The sequence below is a fragment of the Poecilia mexicana genome, unplaced genomic scaffold (assembly GCF_051168715.1).
Source record: "Poecilia mexicana isolate PSO_F unplaced genomic scaffold, ASM5116871v1 scaffold_9, whole genome shotgun sequence".
NCBI classification, from domain to species: Eukaryota; Metazoa; Chordata; class Actinopteri; order Cyprinodontiformes; family Poeciliidae; genus Poecilia; species Poecilia mexicana.
In genome coordinates this window covers 23,394,939-23,411,054 of record NW_028263378.1, presented here as the reverse complement: position 1 = coordinate 23,411,054, position 16,116 = coordinate 23,394,939, and the positions used below count along the sequence as shown (strand labels likewise).

Below are 16,116 nucleotides of genomic sequence, written 5' to 3'. Positions count from 1 at the left end.
GTGCAGCCATCAGCAGATGCATGAATATGCAGAGCCGTTGCACAAACCTTCATTTTCAGTGAATGTCTTTTCAAATTTGTGATATCAGCAAACAGGGTGGGAAAGCTGACACAGGCTCAAAAAGAAAACTGGATTCCTAAGACAGCTTAGACGCACTGATGAAGCTTTTACTGCCTGATGCCAAGTTTCTCAGAGGGATAGAGAAATCTTGGTTCACTCTCTTTTTGCATGGAAAACCTGTTTGAAGTCATCCCACAGCATCTTAATTGCATTCAAGTCTGGAATGTGCCTGGGGAGAGGTCAGAGGTGAACTTGCAGGATCATTGTCCTGCTCCATAACCCGATGCTCCCGTGCTGAAGGTCATAAACTGATGGTCGGACGTTCTCCTTCAGGATGCTGACCAGAATTCATGGTGCCGTCATTTACGGAAAGTTACCCGGGACTTGAAGCAACAGGGTGGGCACAGATCACCACACTACCACCGCCGTGTTTGACTCCGTTGTCTTTCCGTATAAGGCTGTGTTAGTTTCACAGCAGACGTAACAGGACACGACATTCCCAAAAAATTCAGCTTTTGCCCTGTCAGCCCACAAAATACAGTCCAAAAGGTCTTGGGGATCATTTTTTTATAAAGACGAGACGGCTCAGTGGCTTTTTTAACGCAAGTGACGTCAGTGCTTTAGATGCTGTTTTTACTTTAACACCTGAATGAGTCAGTGGTTCTTTCTTGGACTACTTTTTGGTGAATCATTACGGTTCCATGAATTCTCCATCTGTAAACAAAGCCACTCACTGCAGTAAGTGACTTTGTTTCTCATATGGTTTAGTATCTCTTTAAGCGGCGCATGATGCATTGCTTTCTAAGAACTTTTAGCCTGCTTCATGTCGTCAGACCGGTTCTTTTTAAGTGTTTCTCAATTCTCCAGGTCTGGCAGAAATCAGGGCAAGTTGTGTTAAGTGAATTATTTATCCCGGTCTGTTTGGTCTACAATCTGTTTCTCACATCGACGTGTCTTTGACGATACTTAAAACGAAGGTGTTGCAGAAAAAGGCAACAACAGAAGAAAGAAAACTCTCTCTGAGCAAATAGTTATCCAAAAGTGGACTTAACATAGCAATGATTTGTTTGTGTGTAACACTTTGTGGTGGAATGAACAGGCAGACTAGTTCACACGGTCTTGAGTGTTTTGTTTTGTTTTGTTTTTTTCACTCAGAGGAAACCACTTCCTCTTTTGTTTAGCAGAGTTAGAATCTGAGTTGCCAGATTACCTTCTGATGAGTAAAAACAAAACGTAAAACCAAAAAAAAGAGAGAAAAAAACCCCCAACAGCTGAGTTTTCTTTTGAAAGGGATACAAAAAAAATTGAACAACATGTTTGCTGTTTTCATGAGGCCCCTGAGGTAGGAATGCTAATGCGGGAGCCGACCGGAGGGCCCCGCGAAGACGAGGAGCAAACAGATCATTATTCTCCATCGAGCCGCTCCGTCGCTTTGTTCAGACGAAAATTAATATTATAGCAAATAAATAAATCATGAGAAGATTATGTGGGCCAAACTGATGCAAGTTTGAAATGTGCTGGTGTCAGTGTTGCTCCTCTCCGACTCTGCCGCTGCAGGGCGAAGCGGCTTTGCCTCCACCTGCTGCCGCCTGCGTCAGTGCAGTAATTTAATAAGTACTCATAAATTTTTATCCACATTTGTTTTCATAATGCATGATGAGCAGATGAAGTGGATTTTAGTTCTTTATCAGCATTTCTTTTTTAAACTGGGCTTAATGCCGTGGCTCTAATGAAGGATGACATTCGATTAGGCCCTAAAAGAAAGCTTGAATATTCCCTCAGGAGTGAAAGAATGGCACCGAGAGGAGGAGAAGAAGCCGACCCGTATGCCCCGACCTGCCAGAGGCCGTGATTAATGTGGCACTGCAGCATCAGCGATGAAGCTGTGGACTCTTTAAACAGTTAAATGTGTTTTTTCTGACTTAAAAACCCTTAAAAAATACGATCCTGCGTAAGATTCTTTTTTGTGTGTGTGTGAAAACAGGAAAGCAGAGACAGAAAAACTTCGAGGCGAACGTGAGTCGAGAGAGAGGGAAAGCAAAAGCTGTTCTCACGGCGTAAGAAGAAACGCAGTGGTCACAAAGGTTTTGTGTGGTTTGCTCAACGACCTCGGTGAAACTGAAGTGCCACAGCAGCAGAATCACAGAGGAAACGCTGAAGCTCTGTGCCTGCTCACGCTGATGTTGCGCTGCGATATGTTGCGTCTGCGCGCAGGCCGACGTCGCAGTTTCATCGTGAGGTGTGGGAATTTTTTCTGTTTTGATTTTTGACTGATTAGATTCAGTTTAAATTGCAACCCGGAAGACCACAAGTGGCTCCAAAAACGAGCCTTGATTTAGTTTGAGATTTCAAAAAAATAACAAATCTGAATCTGTTCAGATCAAACGCCTTAATGTTTAGCTATCCCTCTGTTTCTATGCCAAGTGTTGGAATTAAATTTGGGTTTTTATATCTAAGAAGAAGAGATGAATAAAATATGAGCACAGGATGTTGCAAATTTCTGAACACTTTGTGAGAGAGTTTTTGGGTTTCCCCAGCAGAATGAACCTCACGCTGCGCCGAGGAGGTCTGCACAGATTTAACCCAGGCATTAAACTTTTAAGGACAAATTCTCAAAGAACAACAAGATTTACAGCATACAGACTGCCTGAAATATCACCAACCTCCTTAAAGTGGGTTAGGATTTTGACACAGGAGATTTATCACAGGTGATAAACTTCAGCCTGATAATTTGCTAGATTATTTCTCTAGTTGGATAAATTCTCTTAAATCCCGTTGGACTACAGAGAACTCCATTGTATTCACTCTGTGAATGCAACCTGCCTTTATTTTGGGTAAAAACAATATATTAACATATTCCAAAAACTTCCCCACACATGTCCGAACAGTCCGTACTTTTAGAGAGTACTGCATAATTTTATAATCTGGTGCGTTGTTTCTTTCAGAGCGGACTCTTTTGTGATGGGAAAAAAAAAATCAGATGTTCTCACAGATGTTGGAGCTCTCTGTGAGGAAATATTTTTTTTCTCTTTGATCGCCTCTGCACCTGCTCCGTTTGTGGCGAGAACATCTGTTGCCTGGTTAGCGAATGAGTCAGAGTTGGCATCTTTTTGTCCTCCTGTTTTGTGAAAAGCTCTTTATATGGAAAAAAAAAGAAAAAGATTATCATTACTTGCACAAAAGCTGATTCTGCGTTCTGATCTCTTATACTTCATGAGACATATTTGTGTCTGCCTGTTAGAGAGAGCTACCTGCTTTGTAAGTGTGCTGCAGATTGCACATGCAAAGTATGGGTTAAAAAAAAAAAAGCTGCTTGATTTTTGCCCCACATTTTATCAACTGTTTTAAAAGGAACGAACGGGGGACCTACTCCATGGTTAAACCCTGGAAGTCGTGCAGCTGCAGGCACCGTCATCGCTGTTTACCGTGATGGACAGGGTCGCTGCCTCGAGATGAGGGATATGTACTTCTTTATTTAAAGTAGACCGGAGAGGAGGAAGGAGTCAGAAGTCGGCGGCGATTTATCCGATTTTAAGATGCAGCTTTGTAGACAAACCGCTTTCTAGCATTGATGGTTTGTCTCAAACGTAAAGTATAAAACATCTGATTAAGGTACAGGAGTTTGTTTACGAGTTCAGGATGAATCTTTGTCGAGGCGGAAAATAAATAATCCGGATAAGGGCTTTTTCTCCGTTAAACGTCGAGCCGTGTTTCCGACGCCGGATAAACGTCGTGTCCTGGAACAAAATGTACGTGCAGACGGTACATTATGCTAAAGGCTCCTTCGCTGCTCTGTCCCTGTCCTTCCCCTGATGTAAATGATCTGTTTGATAACGGCGCTCTGTGGACGCCATGAATTATACATGCACACATAAACAGAGGCATGTTGTCCCTCATCTGCTCTCATTTGGTTTCCATTTAAGTGTGTGTTTAAGTGAGAGGGAAGATTTCCCACCAGGCAGCACTATTTATTTAATTTTTTGTCTTTTGGGGGATTTTTGGGTTGCTTTTGTTGTTGTTGTTCATTTGATGCCTCACATCATCGACCTTACCTTTGAAATTTACTGCTAAGCTAGCGTTCCTTTATCCACAGCAGTGGAAACAAACACTGGCTGAGCTCTCAATCAAGCTGATACCTTTATTGAGTGAAAGGGCAGCCGCGTGTCGTGAAGTATCGACTCGGTGTTTTGTTTTAGCTTTTTCCTGAGCGCCCTCTCTGAGCTGAGACATAACATTAAGTCCTGTGTTGAGGTTTAAGGTGTGAAATCACTCTCTGTTGTTGAAAAACCTCTCGCTCTTTCGGCTGCTGCATGCTCGCACTCACAGTTGAGTTCAAAATCTTGACACTCCCTTTTTCTATGACCACAACACCAATGTGTTGTCTTGAGTTTTCATGCGACGGACCAACACAGAGCAGTGACACCGTGTAGAATTGTCATTAAAGACGACGGTACATAAAGTGAAAGTCTTGAAAGTGTGCAGATATAACTGACATTATAGACTCTATATGCCAAGTGGGGGATTTCTGAGTTGTACTGGATTTCATGCAGGGATGTCGGATGAAAAGGTGGCTGCACTGCATGCTTTATAGAAACGTTTTATTGTGAAAATCACAGAGCACTTTCATTCCACTTCAAAACTATGCACTGATTTGTGTTGGTTGAAGTTTCTGGGTAGAATAATAAGAGAGAGAGAAAACAAAAAATCAGCAAATCAGAACAGATTTGCGTTCCTGCCAAAACGGAGGTGAGAAACCGCACCTGCTGGAGAAGGGATGGGACACATGAGCTTCTCATCCCGACCTCGTGTCCTGCTTCTGTTGTTGCATTTAATTCACAGAAGGGCATCCCCCTGGCACAGGAACAAAGGGCTTTCGCTTGTATCAAAGCGCACTGCCGATGTGGATCTGTGCTCTTCTGGAGAACCGGAGGGCCAACGACCTCCGACGGTCCACAACGGTCAAACGGTAACAAGATTCAAAAGGCCTGTGTGCAGCTGTGGGCCGGTTTGTGGTTAATAAACTTGGGAATGTAAGATTATAAGATGAACCGACTACAGATAAATGAGCATCATGTCTGTTTGTCCAGGTCGCGAGAACAAGAGGTCAGGTCAGCATGGACCCAGTGGGTCTACATTGATGTGCACCCTGCTTTGCCTCATCTGCTCCTTACTCCTTTTCTAACTAAAGTTTTGTAGACATTTGTATGTAAGCTGAAGCCTCCATAGCCTCTGGTCTTCATTTATGTGCAGACTATAGTGAGACAGATATAATTACTGTCCTCAATCAAGAAACGACTTGGACTGCTTGTGAAACCGCTGGTCAAAATTTGTCTTGACCTGTGTTGTATTTATTTATTTATTTCTGTGCTGGAGCACATAGACATTAAACCCATCTACCTTTTAATCAGATCATATAAATTGACTGCTGACCACTGCGCGTGCTGCAAGTATTAACGTCAGTATGGCCGCTACAAATTTAGTTCAGCACAAAAAAAAAAATTCTGTCAAAGAGTTTTAGGAGTTTTGAACGAGTTTTATTGTGCTGTGTTTTGGTGTGAACGAAGACCTTTCTGGAAGTAACTGAATATTTACCGAGAACTTTTCAGGATTTCTTAAAAAAACAAAATAAAAAAAATCTTCTGGTTTTCTCATCTTCTTCAATAAATTACAAACTAAGGGGAAAAAAAAGGCAAGTCACATTTCTGGCAGTGAATTTGTTTGGCACATAAATTCATATTGAAAAAATCATATTTTTTTGGCCCAAAGAAATGTGAGAAGGTGTTAATTGATGCCCTTTACCAGACTCTACAGCCAGAGAAACAGTGTTTTGAGGGAAATAGCTCAGTTATGTCAATTCAAACTAGCTAAGCTGACACAGTGTGTGTGATTAGCATGCATCCTCTATCTCAGCTATCTGAACACATTTAGGACTTTGTGGTCAAATTTTCCACCACAGGTAACAACGGGGTCGACTACGACTAACTTTAGAAAATGTTTACAAAAGTAGTTGGTGAAAAGTAAGGTGCTGTCCTTCTCCTTTTATAATCTTTTAACAATAAGAGCAGTTGTTTTGCTTGTTATTTCTTCAGTAATGACTTTGTCACTGATGAGTGTTGTTTTACATCAGAGCTTGTCAGTGCTTAGGCAGGCGTGGTGCGTTCACTGGCCATAAAAAGATTGGATTGCCTAGTTACCAACGGAACAGTCAGGGATGAAGCTAAAAATGGAAAAAATCCTCTGATTCTTGTTCGTTTATAATGGGACCTTTTTTCTTTTTTCTTTTTTTTAAGTGAACTTCTTGTTCTGGGTATGATTTTTTTTGTTGTTGTTGTTCTGAAGTTTGATGTGATTTAATACAAGCCTCTCATTCTAGCCAGAGGCCCTAAAACTCGCAAGAACCAATTATTTCTTTCGAGCTTTGGCGTCTGCTGCGCAGCATCGTGTTTCGTGCTAGAAGAGGCAATTGTAGTTCCTGAGCTCTGCTCAGCGGGGCGACGCCGCTTGAATTGAGGTTTCGGCCCCTCGGAAAGAGTCGCTGGATCCTGCGCTATTAATACACCGCTGGCTTTTGTCCGCTCTGCTCCGGAGAGTTTGAAATGTGGGCAAGTGAACTGTCGTCTGTGTTCGCCACAAAGTCCAAGCTCTCCAAATGTCATCCCGAATCAGGCTCTGCTGCGGTGCTTTGTGCACGAGTCAAGCCGTCTCAACCCATTGCAGCAGTGTCTGCTGAAGTGCATGACATTTCAGCTTCAGTATTTATAGTGGGATGCAGGGAACAGTAGGCTGCTTTCTGGTTTCTTTTTTTTTCTCAGATCTCAAGTAATGGTGCACCATTTGGGCCATTTACTTTCAGCAACATTACTCACTTCTGTTTTCTGCTTTTGGCTTTTCTCTCTCTCTCTCTCTCTCTATCTCTCTCTCCTTACAGCGTTCCTGCTTTACCAGTGAAAAATCTGACCGGGTCTGGACCTGTGCACCCAGCGCTAGCAGGTTAGGAATCACTACGCTTGCAGCATATTTTTCTAAAAAAAAAAAAAAAAAAAAAAAAAAAAACAACTATAAGAGGTTCTTCCGTCTGTTTTTTCTCGCCACCTCAAAATGTTTTAATCTATAGATTTTTATCCCAAAGGAAATGAGTGACTGTCGCTGTTCTTTTCCCACTCTTCTCTGTGTTTACGTGTGCGTGCGTACATATGTATCAGGGATGACAGGTATCCTGATGTGCGCTGCAGGTCTACCCGTTTGTCTGACTCGAGCTCCAAAGCCTATCCTGCACCCACCACCCATCAACAAGAGCGACATGAAGCCTGTGCCAGGGATCAATGGCATGCGGCGCAAAACCAAGAAGAAGCACCTGAAGAGAGGTGAGTCTGAGAAAACCGGCCTGATCAGTGCAAACGAATCGAGGTCGAACTCTTTGCGCGGAAACCCCTCACTCTGCGGCGAAAGGAACCGCCGATCCACCGACACTCGGCTGAGTGTCCTGCCAAGTTTCGCAGTGCATCTGTATCGGCCGTCTGTTGCTTACATTTCATCCCGTCCTCCGAAATAAACTGCTGGAAGGTTTTCATGCAGGCTCTGCTTGGATTACAATACTTTACAATCGTCGGTGTTTTCTGCTGATGTTTGGCAAAACGTTTCTGGACAGCTGACGACATAAAATGAACCCACCACCCATCAACAAGAGCAAAGAGCAGGTTCACCTTGCAGGATGTTCCACTAAGCTGTAATTGTAATTTGGTGAAACCAAGCTAAATTTACGTTTGGGTTTGAACGTGTGTTCAGTGCATGTCAACGATTTTACGTGCCACTTATCTTAAAATGGCAGGAGGTTTCCACTGAGGCAAAACAGTCGATTAGTGTTTGACGTAACCAAACGTCACCGGTAAAAGACCCACAGGGAAACATGGTGGTGGCAGCGTCATTTTCTCTCCTTGCTTTTTATTCAGATGTCACTATAGACTTCTTGTCGTGCCGTGTAGAATCCTGAAACGGTTCTAAATGCCAGACACCTCTGATCCAAAATCCGGGAGAGAAAATGTTTTTCTGAGAGTCTGAGCACAAGTCAAAATCAATACAACAATCATAAAATTTAACTAAATCAAATGATGGTCCAACAGAGTATTCGCTTTACGGTTGTGAAGCACATCTGTGCAAACAGGTTGCCGTGTATTTTTCACTTTCCAGATCCCGACCCAGGAGACTTTTTATTTTTCATACAGGATACTCAACTCAACAAAGGGAAGGAGGAATTTTATATGTTTTATATGTTTTAACAGGTGTGTTGTCTTTTGTATCCACTGTATGTTGTCTGGGTGGAGCAATCTGGCCTCCAGTTAACTGCTGGTTGATGAATCCAGGCCTCCCAGTGGAGCGGCCTGGACCACAGGGTGCATAATTGATTGGGGTGACGGTGCATTTGTCCTCTCTGCCGGCCTTTTAAGATTCCCTTTGCTATGCTCACACACTTTACTGTGCAAGTATAGCACAGACAATAAATGAATAAATAAATGTGAATCTTGTCAAATTTACAATTCTTGTCATCAAAAGTTTAGCCATAGTTTATCTCTCTCTCTACTATATTGACAACATGACTAATCAATTTGACTGTCGTATCCAAACTCAGTACTTAACACTCTGAAGCACTGTCTAGTTTATCCATACCCATATTTAATTTTGAGGAAGAAACTGGAATTTTGCTTTGCTATTTTGTACGAATCACTTTGAAAAAACGCACCTGCTGCTTTGCAAATCTCGAAAATCGATTCGAAAAACGCGCCGAAGCGGCCGAGGAAAAACTGTAAATAACCAGATTCCTTCTTGGTCTGGGGATCCATTAGAAAACCTTACAAGGCGGCTGGAGTGTTGCCAGATTTGCGAGTTCACCGTAACACAAGAACGCATCGTGCCAAGTTTCAAGCTGCGTGTTTGTGGCCGAAGCTACACAAACTACATCCTGTACTGGCAGCTGCAGGCGGATTTTGGGTCAGACGAGTGTCGACGCTGGAAAAAGAAGCCATAACGGGATTTAGGTGCCAGGTTAATAATCGGATATATAGGAACTGGATGATATAGGACAATTTCACAGTCAGGAAACTTGGCATAATTTAGCAGGAAATGCTCTGATGTATTAATAAGAGCCGTCTCCCTTAAGGGAATAACCTGCTCCGGTGCATGCTGATTTACTGTGAGCGTTTCCTCAGGCTATCAGCAGAACTTAGCAATCGTTATTGGCTTTAATTACATTGGCGCCTCTGATGTTGTGAACAATTGAGTCAAAAAATACCTGCAGTAAAGAAAATGGGCATTTCCATTTTAATTTCATCATTGAGTAAAAAAATAAAATAAAATCAAAGGGTTGACAAGTTTTGTTAGCTGGAAATTTTTGTTTTTGTGCTTGTTTTTTCTTTTTTTTACTTTAGCTGCATACATTTGCTCATACCAAGCAACTCTCCTCAGTTCATGTCAAAGCTTGAAGCTAACCTTTGACAGACAGAGGGTTTATTTTTTCACCCGTCAAGTCTTGGTCAGTAGGACTATTGTAATACTTTTGTAATAGTTTACAAAGAAAACGTCTGAAAAAAAAAAAGTTTGGCGCACCAAAGTGGCTCAATGAAAAATGTAACATTGGTCTTTCCAGCCCCTATTAACTACTTTGGTATTTTGCCTCATTTAATATAAGCTTACAATGACAATAACATTAGAAATTATAGACTTTGCGACCAATATTAGCAGGGATATTGACCCTGTCTGTAATCGTAGAATAAAAACTCACATTAACTGGGTGGCACTGAGCAGCCTGGAGAATAGCGAGGTTTTATTTATTTTTATTCTCACTCTGCTTATTGCACATTAAAAAAAATGTCTGGGAGGTTTCTGATCTGACTAATTAAGCCCTCCCAGTTGTGCAATATCCTTTTATTCATGCACCTATAGCTCTCTCCTCTTTCCTGTTCTCTCTCCTCCCTCTCTGCTTGTTCTGTGCCGAAGCTTTTCTGTCTCTTTCCACCGCTGCCCCTGCTTTTGCTCGCTGGCTGTGCCTCAAATGAACAAACAAAGGCTCATGGGGGAGAGAGGTTGCCTATAAGCGTATTAGGGGTGTAAGCTGTGCATGTGTGTGCGTGTGTGTGTTCTCTCAGCCATGGTAGCCTGGTTGCACACAGGGATTATCAGGGAGTGTAGGGAAAGGCTGTTTGTTATGTGCCGGTTTGAAGGTGACCTCCTCTTAAACATCACACGTCTGGACCATATACGGGCAAAGCATATTTTCATATCATAAAAAAACATCAGTAAAAATCCCAGTGCCACATTTTCAAACACAATTTTTTATTAAGATGCAGCAATATTTTAAAATAAATTCATGTTCCGTCGTAGCAGGAGAATCTCAATCTGAAAAATGTAGAAAAATCAAACTTTTAATTCATAAAGCAAAGATAAAACCCCACAATAAGAAGTAACTATTGGTATCTAGATTAAACCAGATCATTTTAAGGCTTATTTTAAGGTGATCTCAGTTTCTAGGAATGTTTAATTAATAATAAATGACGTGCTGTTTCCCTGAGGGTTTAAATATGTCATGATACAGAGGACCATTTCATTTAGCCACTGGCCTCTAGGCCAGAGGAGGACCCATATTTATTTTGTCACCATAGATTATGAGCAGGATATAGTAAGGTAAGTAAAAGATAAAAAAAAGAAAAAAAAAAAAAGTCAAAGCTCACCGTTTTAGAACAAGTTTCCTTAACAAACATGAGACGCAGTTCACATCTCAGCCACGAACCGGGGAACCAGGAGGGAAATCATTTTCTTCATAATTTTAAAAACACAAACATGGATTTTGCTGAACTCTGTTAGCAGCTTAACTGGATCTCTGTGCTTTGATTTGTGAGAATATCAAGTTTTTGGGGGGTTTTTTGGCATCCAAGTGTAGGTGTGGCTTGAAACAAAGTATAAATATGTGAAAAAGCTGTCCGGTGTCGCGTACAACGACGAACCTGAGATGGTGTGTTTCTTTTCCGAAGGCCGCAGGGAGCCTATGTAGCTGGAGTTCATGGCACAATGAATAATGAAACGATGCATAATGAAAATGGGTCGGCATCGAGTCTTTCAGCAGGATAATGATTTTTTGATGTTGCCTAATTAACAGAAATGCTTCACCTAACATAAAATCAACCTTATCGCAATGAGAACCTGAGAGCCAAGTCATTGAAAACCTGTTTGCGCCGTAGAAAAGAAAGCAGGGTCAGAGAAATTTGAGCTGCATTATCACATTTTTAGGTTGCATTATCACAATTACTTGTTTCTCTTCGTGCAGCCATAAATCTATATTGTAACACACTTATCTCATGTTACAAACTCATAAAACTCAAATTAGTGAAAGCATGTGTTTTACAAAAGAAACAAATGTGTTAGGTTTTGAGGACAAAGGCAAAACCTTTTAATTAATTTTGCAGATAGAAAGTACATGTGGTAATACGTCCAATCATTTGCAACATTCAATAAAAGTATTTCTTTTAGCCAAACGGGAAAATCAATTTCTTAGCTTAGCACTCCTGTGGCCTGTGGTACAACAGGAGTGCTAATAATTGTGCCAGTGTTTTTTTTTCATTTTTTTTTTCCCTGTTGAATAAATGTTCTGACATTTTCAGGGTGAGTTTGTGCTTCTGCGATAAAAGATTCATTCGTTTCAAGGCTAAAAAATATATATTTTTTAATCATACTTCAGGTTTTGCTACAATTTGTTGGAGGATAATTTCTTTTTGTTTGATTTCATAACCAGGTAAAAACCCGGAGGATGTGGTCCGAAGATACACAGAGAAGATTAAAGTGGTGCCAGATGAGGTAAAAAAAAAAAAAAAGCAGCAAAAAGTTTCCTATCTACCAACAGATGCAATCTGTCACTATTCAGCATCCTAACTGGGTGTGAAAGACTCACACACACACACACACACACACACACACACAACCATGGCAGCAGAAGTATTTCTGGTTGGCTCTTCCAGGACTGTACCATCTGCATGGAGAGGCTGGCGATGTCATCGGGCTACGAAGGCATCCTGCAGCACAAAGGCATCAAGCCAGAGTTGGTGGGCAAACTTGGCAAATGTGGTCACATGTACCATCTGCTGTGCCTGGTGGCCATGTACAACAATGGCAATAAGGTGGGTAAAAGCTTGCGAGCCAGACGTTGTTATGATGTCGCTCCAGGCTCAAATAAACCTTTCGATATCTCAGAGCTCGATTGGTTCTCACAACGGCGGTAAATTATCGGGCCTAGAACCTGCGTGTCAGCACGGCGTTTCATAAAATCACAGCGAATTCTGTTGGTTTCATTTTGACTCCTTGAAATGCAGAAAGCGCATTTAGTCGGCCGTCATCGGTTCTTCTGATTGCACCTTAAAAATGCGCGTGGAGCTAACGAGCAGCGTGGGGGCAGTTTCAAAGGTTTTGTCTTTTGCTTTTCAGCTTTTGTGCTAATCATAACATTAAATATGGCATTTACAAATTATAACAATGCCTTTCAACGAGTATGCTAAGTACTTAATCACTCAAAGCGCCAAACCCCCTCCTCTCTCCTCTTTCTCTCTCTCTCTTACCACCTACACGGGTTCACTGGTGAGTGTTCAGTTTTAAGTTTCAAAAAGAAAAACGAATGTCGTACATTAAATGGGCTCCATTGTTCTGCCTTAAACAGGTTTCATTTTTTTTCTGGAAAAAAAATGAAACCTGTAAGTAAATGTCTTACTTAACCTTTTTAATAGCAAAACTTCACATTGCTTCTCACATGAGTTTAGACTTTTACTCTGAAATGCAACTGTAGTTCGGTTTTTATTTACTTTCATTTGCTGGAGTTATGCAAAAAAAAAAAAAAACATGCATCATTTCATCCAGCTCAATTTTAACGTGCTGATTTTATCACAAGGTACATACTGCAACAAAAACCCCAAAAAATGACGGGCTGTTTCTAACGACCTTCTTTACAGCAATAAATATTATCCAGGAAATAAAAAAATCTATTTTTTCTAAATGATGAATTGATTTTTTTCTTTTTTTAGGTTAAAGCTACCCAATTTGGGGGTTTTTTCTTAATAATGAACTAACTAAGATTAACTCTTTTTTTTTTACCCACAAGCAAACCTAGACTGAATAACTGGAAGACGTCTAGAATCGATAAAATCTTTAAACATGATGACTGCGTGTCTCAGTTGGTACAAGTTTGGTATTCTGAAAACTTGAAGTGAGACAAAAAGCCACAAATGGATGAAATCTGTAAAGAGGTGAATTACTTTTTAGCACAGGGAGTTTAATCACCAGATATAAACTAATTAGCCCAGCTATCTGCTCTGGTAGCTTACAAAAATACATCTTCATAGATCCAGTCACATATTTTTGTTTTTGCGATTGTAAATGATTTGAATCAGTTCGATCTTTCTCTGTTTTAAGTCAAGTAGTTTTCTGTCGCCCCATGTTCTGCAACAGGTGGGGGAAGGGACGTAAAGGAGAAAACTGACCCAACCCAGACGTATATTTACCACGTCTGCGGACGTCGATTCACTTTAAGCACGAAGTTACTGTTTTTCTCCTGCATTTTTAACTTCAGGACTTTAAAGTTTTGATCACAAATTGCCTTCAGATCGTCTCAGACAGAGTATTGTATTTCTCTCACTGAAGTCTTTAACTCACGCGCCAGCAGCAGCAGTCGTTATCGCGTGATTGACTCTAACTAAGCTCGTTTTCTTTCCAACCAGGACGGCAGCCTGCAGTGCCCAACGTGTAAGACCATCTATGGGGAGAAAACAGGCACCCAACCCCCTGGGAAGATGGAGTACCACGTCATCCCCCACTCTCTGCCCGGCTACTCGGAATGCAAAACTATCCGCATCGTGTACGACATCCCCGCCGGGATCCAGGTGAGGCCCGTCTCATTTCACCGGATCCAACGCAGCCGCCTCCTCGCATCGATCCGCTGTCTCTCCCCGCGTCTGAATCTCTTCAGCCGATTTATCTGCTTCGTTTCGTCAGAAGGACGCTTGTGCAGAAAGGTGAAGGGCGCTTGCTTGGGACTTGGAGGAAACTGCAGTCTCAGTGCTGTGGGTGTGGTTTATCTTTTGGCGCGTGCAGTCCCAGTCTGAAAACCAGAGCGCTGCGTATTTTATCCTGACTGCTGAGATTAGCATTAACAGAGACAATAAACTGACCTTTTCCCTCCTCCGGCAGAAAAGCCTCCGCGTCCCCAGGGTCAGAATACTCGAGGTCACGACCACTCCGGTCAGCGCCGCAGCACGATTCATCATTAGCAGGGACATTACTGGAGGTCTGCTGAGTCTCTCTGTGCCCTCTCCCTCCACTCTCCGCGTTACACCCTGACGGCTTTCAGTAGATTTCGGAGCTCGAGTAAAACGTCACAGTGGTATTATGGGCTCTTTGCACCTAAGGCGTTGACGTCACATCTCCAGGGGCTAATGCGGCTCACTTTTTTCCGCTTTGAGTTACCATGACTGGTAGAAAAGACTAAGTCGTATTTCAGATGCAAAAAAAACAATACTATTAACATTGTTGTCTTCCTAATATAATGGGCTTTTAAGTTTTCGTTAATTTCCAAGCAATCCTGAATTAAGAAGATGGCTTGTAAATATCTGTCGCTACCAGCTAATGCCGCACAGCAAAGTTTGCAGCCTTCACTTCACTCCGGATCAGCCTAAAACTACCGGGGATACGGATGGTAAATAAAGGAGCCTCCCTGAGTTATTTCCATGGAATCGCTTCTATATTCAGCCTGAAAGAGTTTATGGGAACGAGAGAGCAGACCAGAGCCAGACAGCCGAGCGACTGATCCGCCTGTACATCCTGCTGTAAACACCGTCCTATCTGAGCTCTTCACAAGAAACATGCAAAGGTAATAAAACGAAATAACACGGAGACATGAAGCAACACGGTCGTATTTTTCTAAAAGCAGCAACTTTGAACCTGAACAGTTGAACCAGATCTCTGACACCAGAGCTGCGCTGCTGTTAAGCTACGAGGCTTGTTGAGCTTCGTCAGGCTTCGGAAGTAAAAAGCCCGAACCAACCGAACCCCGTTAGTCTGTGACACTAACGACAATAAACACACATAATATACTTGAAAATAAGATAAATACATTGTCCGTTAGAATGTTTAGATACTTAAATAGCACATTTTACAAGAACAATGTCCGAGAATATTGCCTACTAGCATAAGCTAAGGTTAATGTTAGCCACAAAGTTTAAGTAAAACTCACCTTCGTGTCAGTGAATGTATAACGAGGCGAACATTTTAAAACCTTTCTCCAGCTGACTTGTTGGGGCTTCGGATCGATGTACAAACCTTGGCCAAGCCCTGAAAGCACCTAATGTAAATGATATTTGTATTGGATCGGAAACAATCGAGCCGCTTTACCCCGAACGCGGAAGCTGAGGTGCAAAGAGCCCATTCGTAAGGCGATCTGTTATTGCGACATTTGAGGGAAATGTCTGACATAACAGCGGGACCTTCTTTGAAAGAAACAAGGACGACAAAACGATTCATCCCAAAAAGTTAATATCAGATTTTGGGAAACACGTTTTAGCTATAGCGATTGCATGTTTCTCTTCTTATCAATATGATGTGATTTCATTTCCACATGGAGGAGGCGGGGCTTCAAACAGCCTTTCTGAAACATTATCAAGTACTGTACGCGCTACATCCTCACTCCCCAAGGGCTGTTTACGTAACGCTGACAATAAAGCTTGTCGTGTGGGCGCCGTGGAGATTTCCAGCACTTGTTGAGCTGTACTTGGTCTAAGAAAAGAGTCTAAAAATGTGTTTTCTGTTCTTCACGTCAGACCAATGAGCACCCCAACCCCGGCAAGAAGTTCAGTGCGAGAGGCTTCCCTCGACACTGCTACCTCCCCGACAATGAGAAAGGCAGGAGGGTGAGCGCCGACTTCCGTCCCAGGAAGTAAACGTGCTGCGCAAAGGCAGCAGATGATCTGCAGCCGATCAGCAGTTTCGTAGATGTGCAAGCACTGATTTTTAGGATATTCTCTTTTTTTTAAT

The 16,116-nt window shown here is 42.0% G+C and overlaps 1 protein-coding gene across 3 annotated transcripts in view; it reads left to right on the top strand.

The window, feature by feature from the left end:
• Positions 1–16,116, top strand: part of dtx1 (deltex 1, E3 ubiquitin ligase) — a 53,794-nt gene that overhangs the window by 31,153 nt on the left and 6,525 nt on the right. For 2 of the 3 annotated variants that reach the window (XM_014992540.2, XM_014992539.2), the window contains exons 4-9: positions 6,989–7,050; positions 7,263–7,424; positions 11,840–11,901; positions 12,063–12,221; positions 13,809–13,970; positions 15,903–15,992. In XM_014992540.2, coding sequence (XP_014848026.2) covers positions 6,989–7,050; positions 7,263–7,424; positions 11,840–11,901; positions 12,063–12,221; positions 13,809–13,970; positions 15,903–15,992 — 697 coding nt within the window. The remainder of the gene's footprint in view (positions 1–6,988; positions 7,051–7,262; positions 7,425–11,839; positions 11,902–12,062; positions 12,222–13,808; positions 13,971–15,902; positions 15,993–16,116) is intronic. The other variant, XM_014992541.2, reaches the window with a different exon arrangement.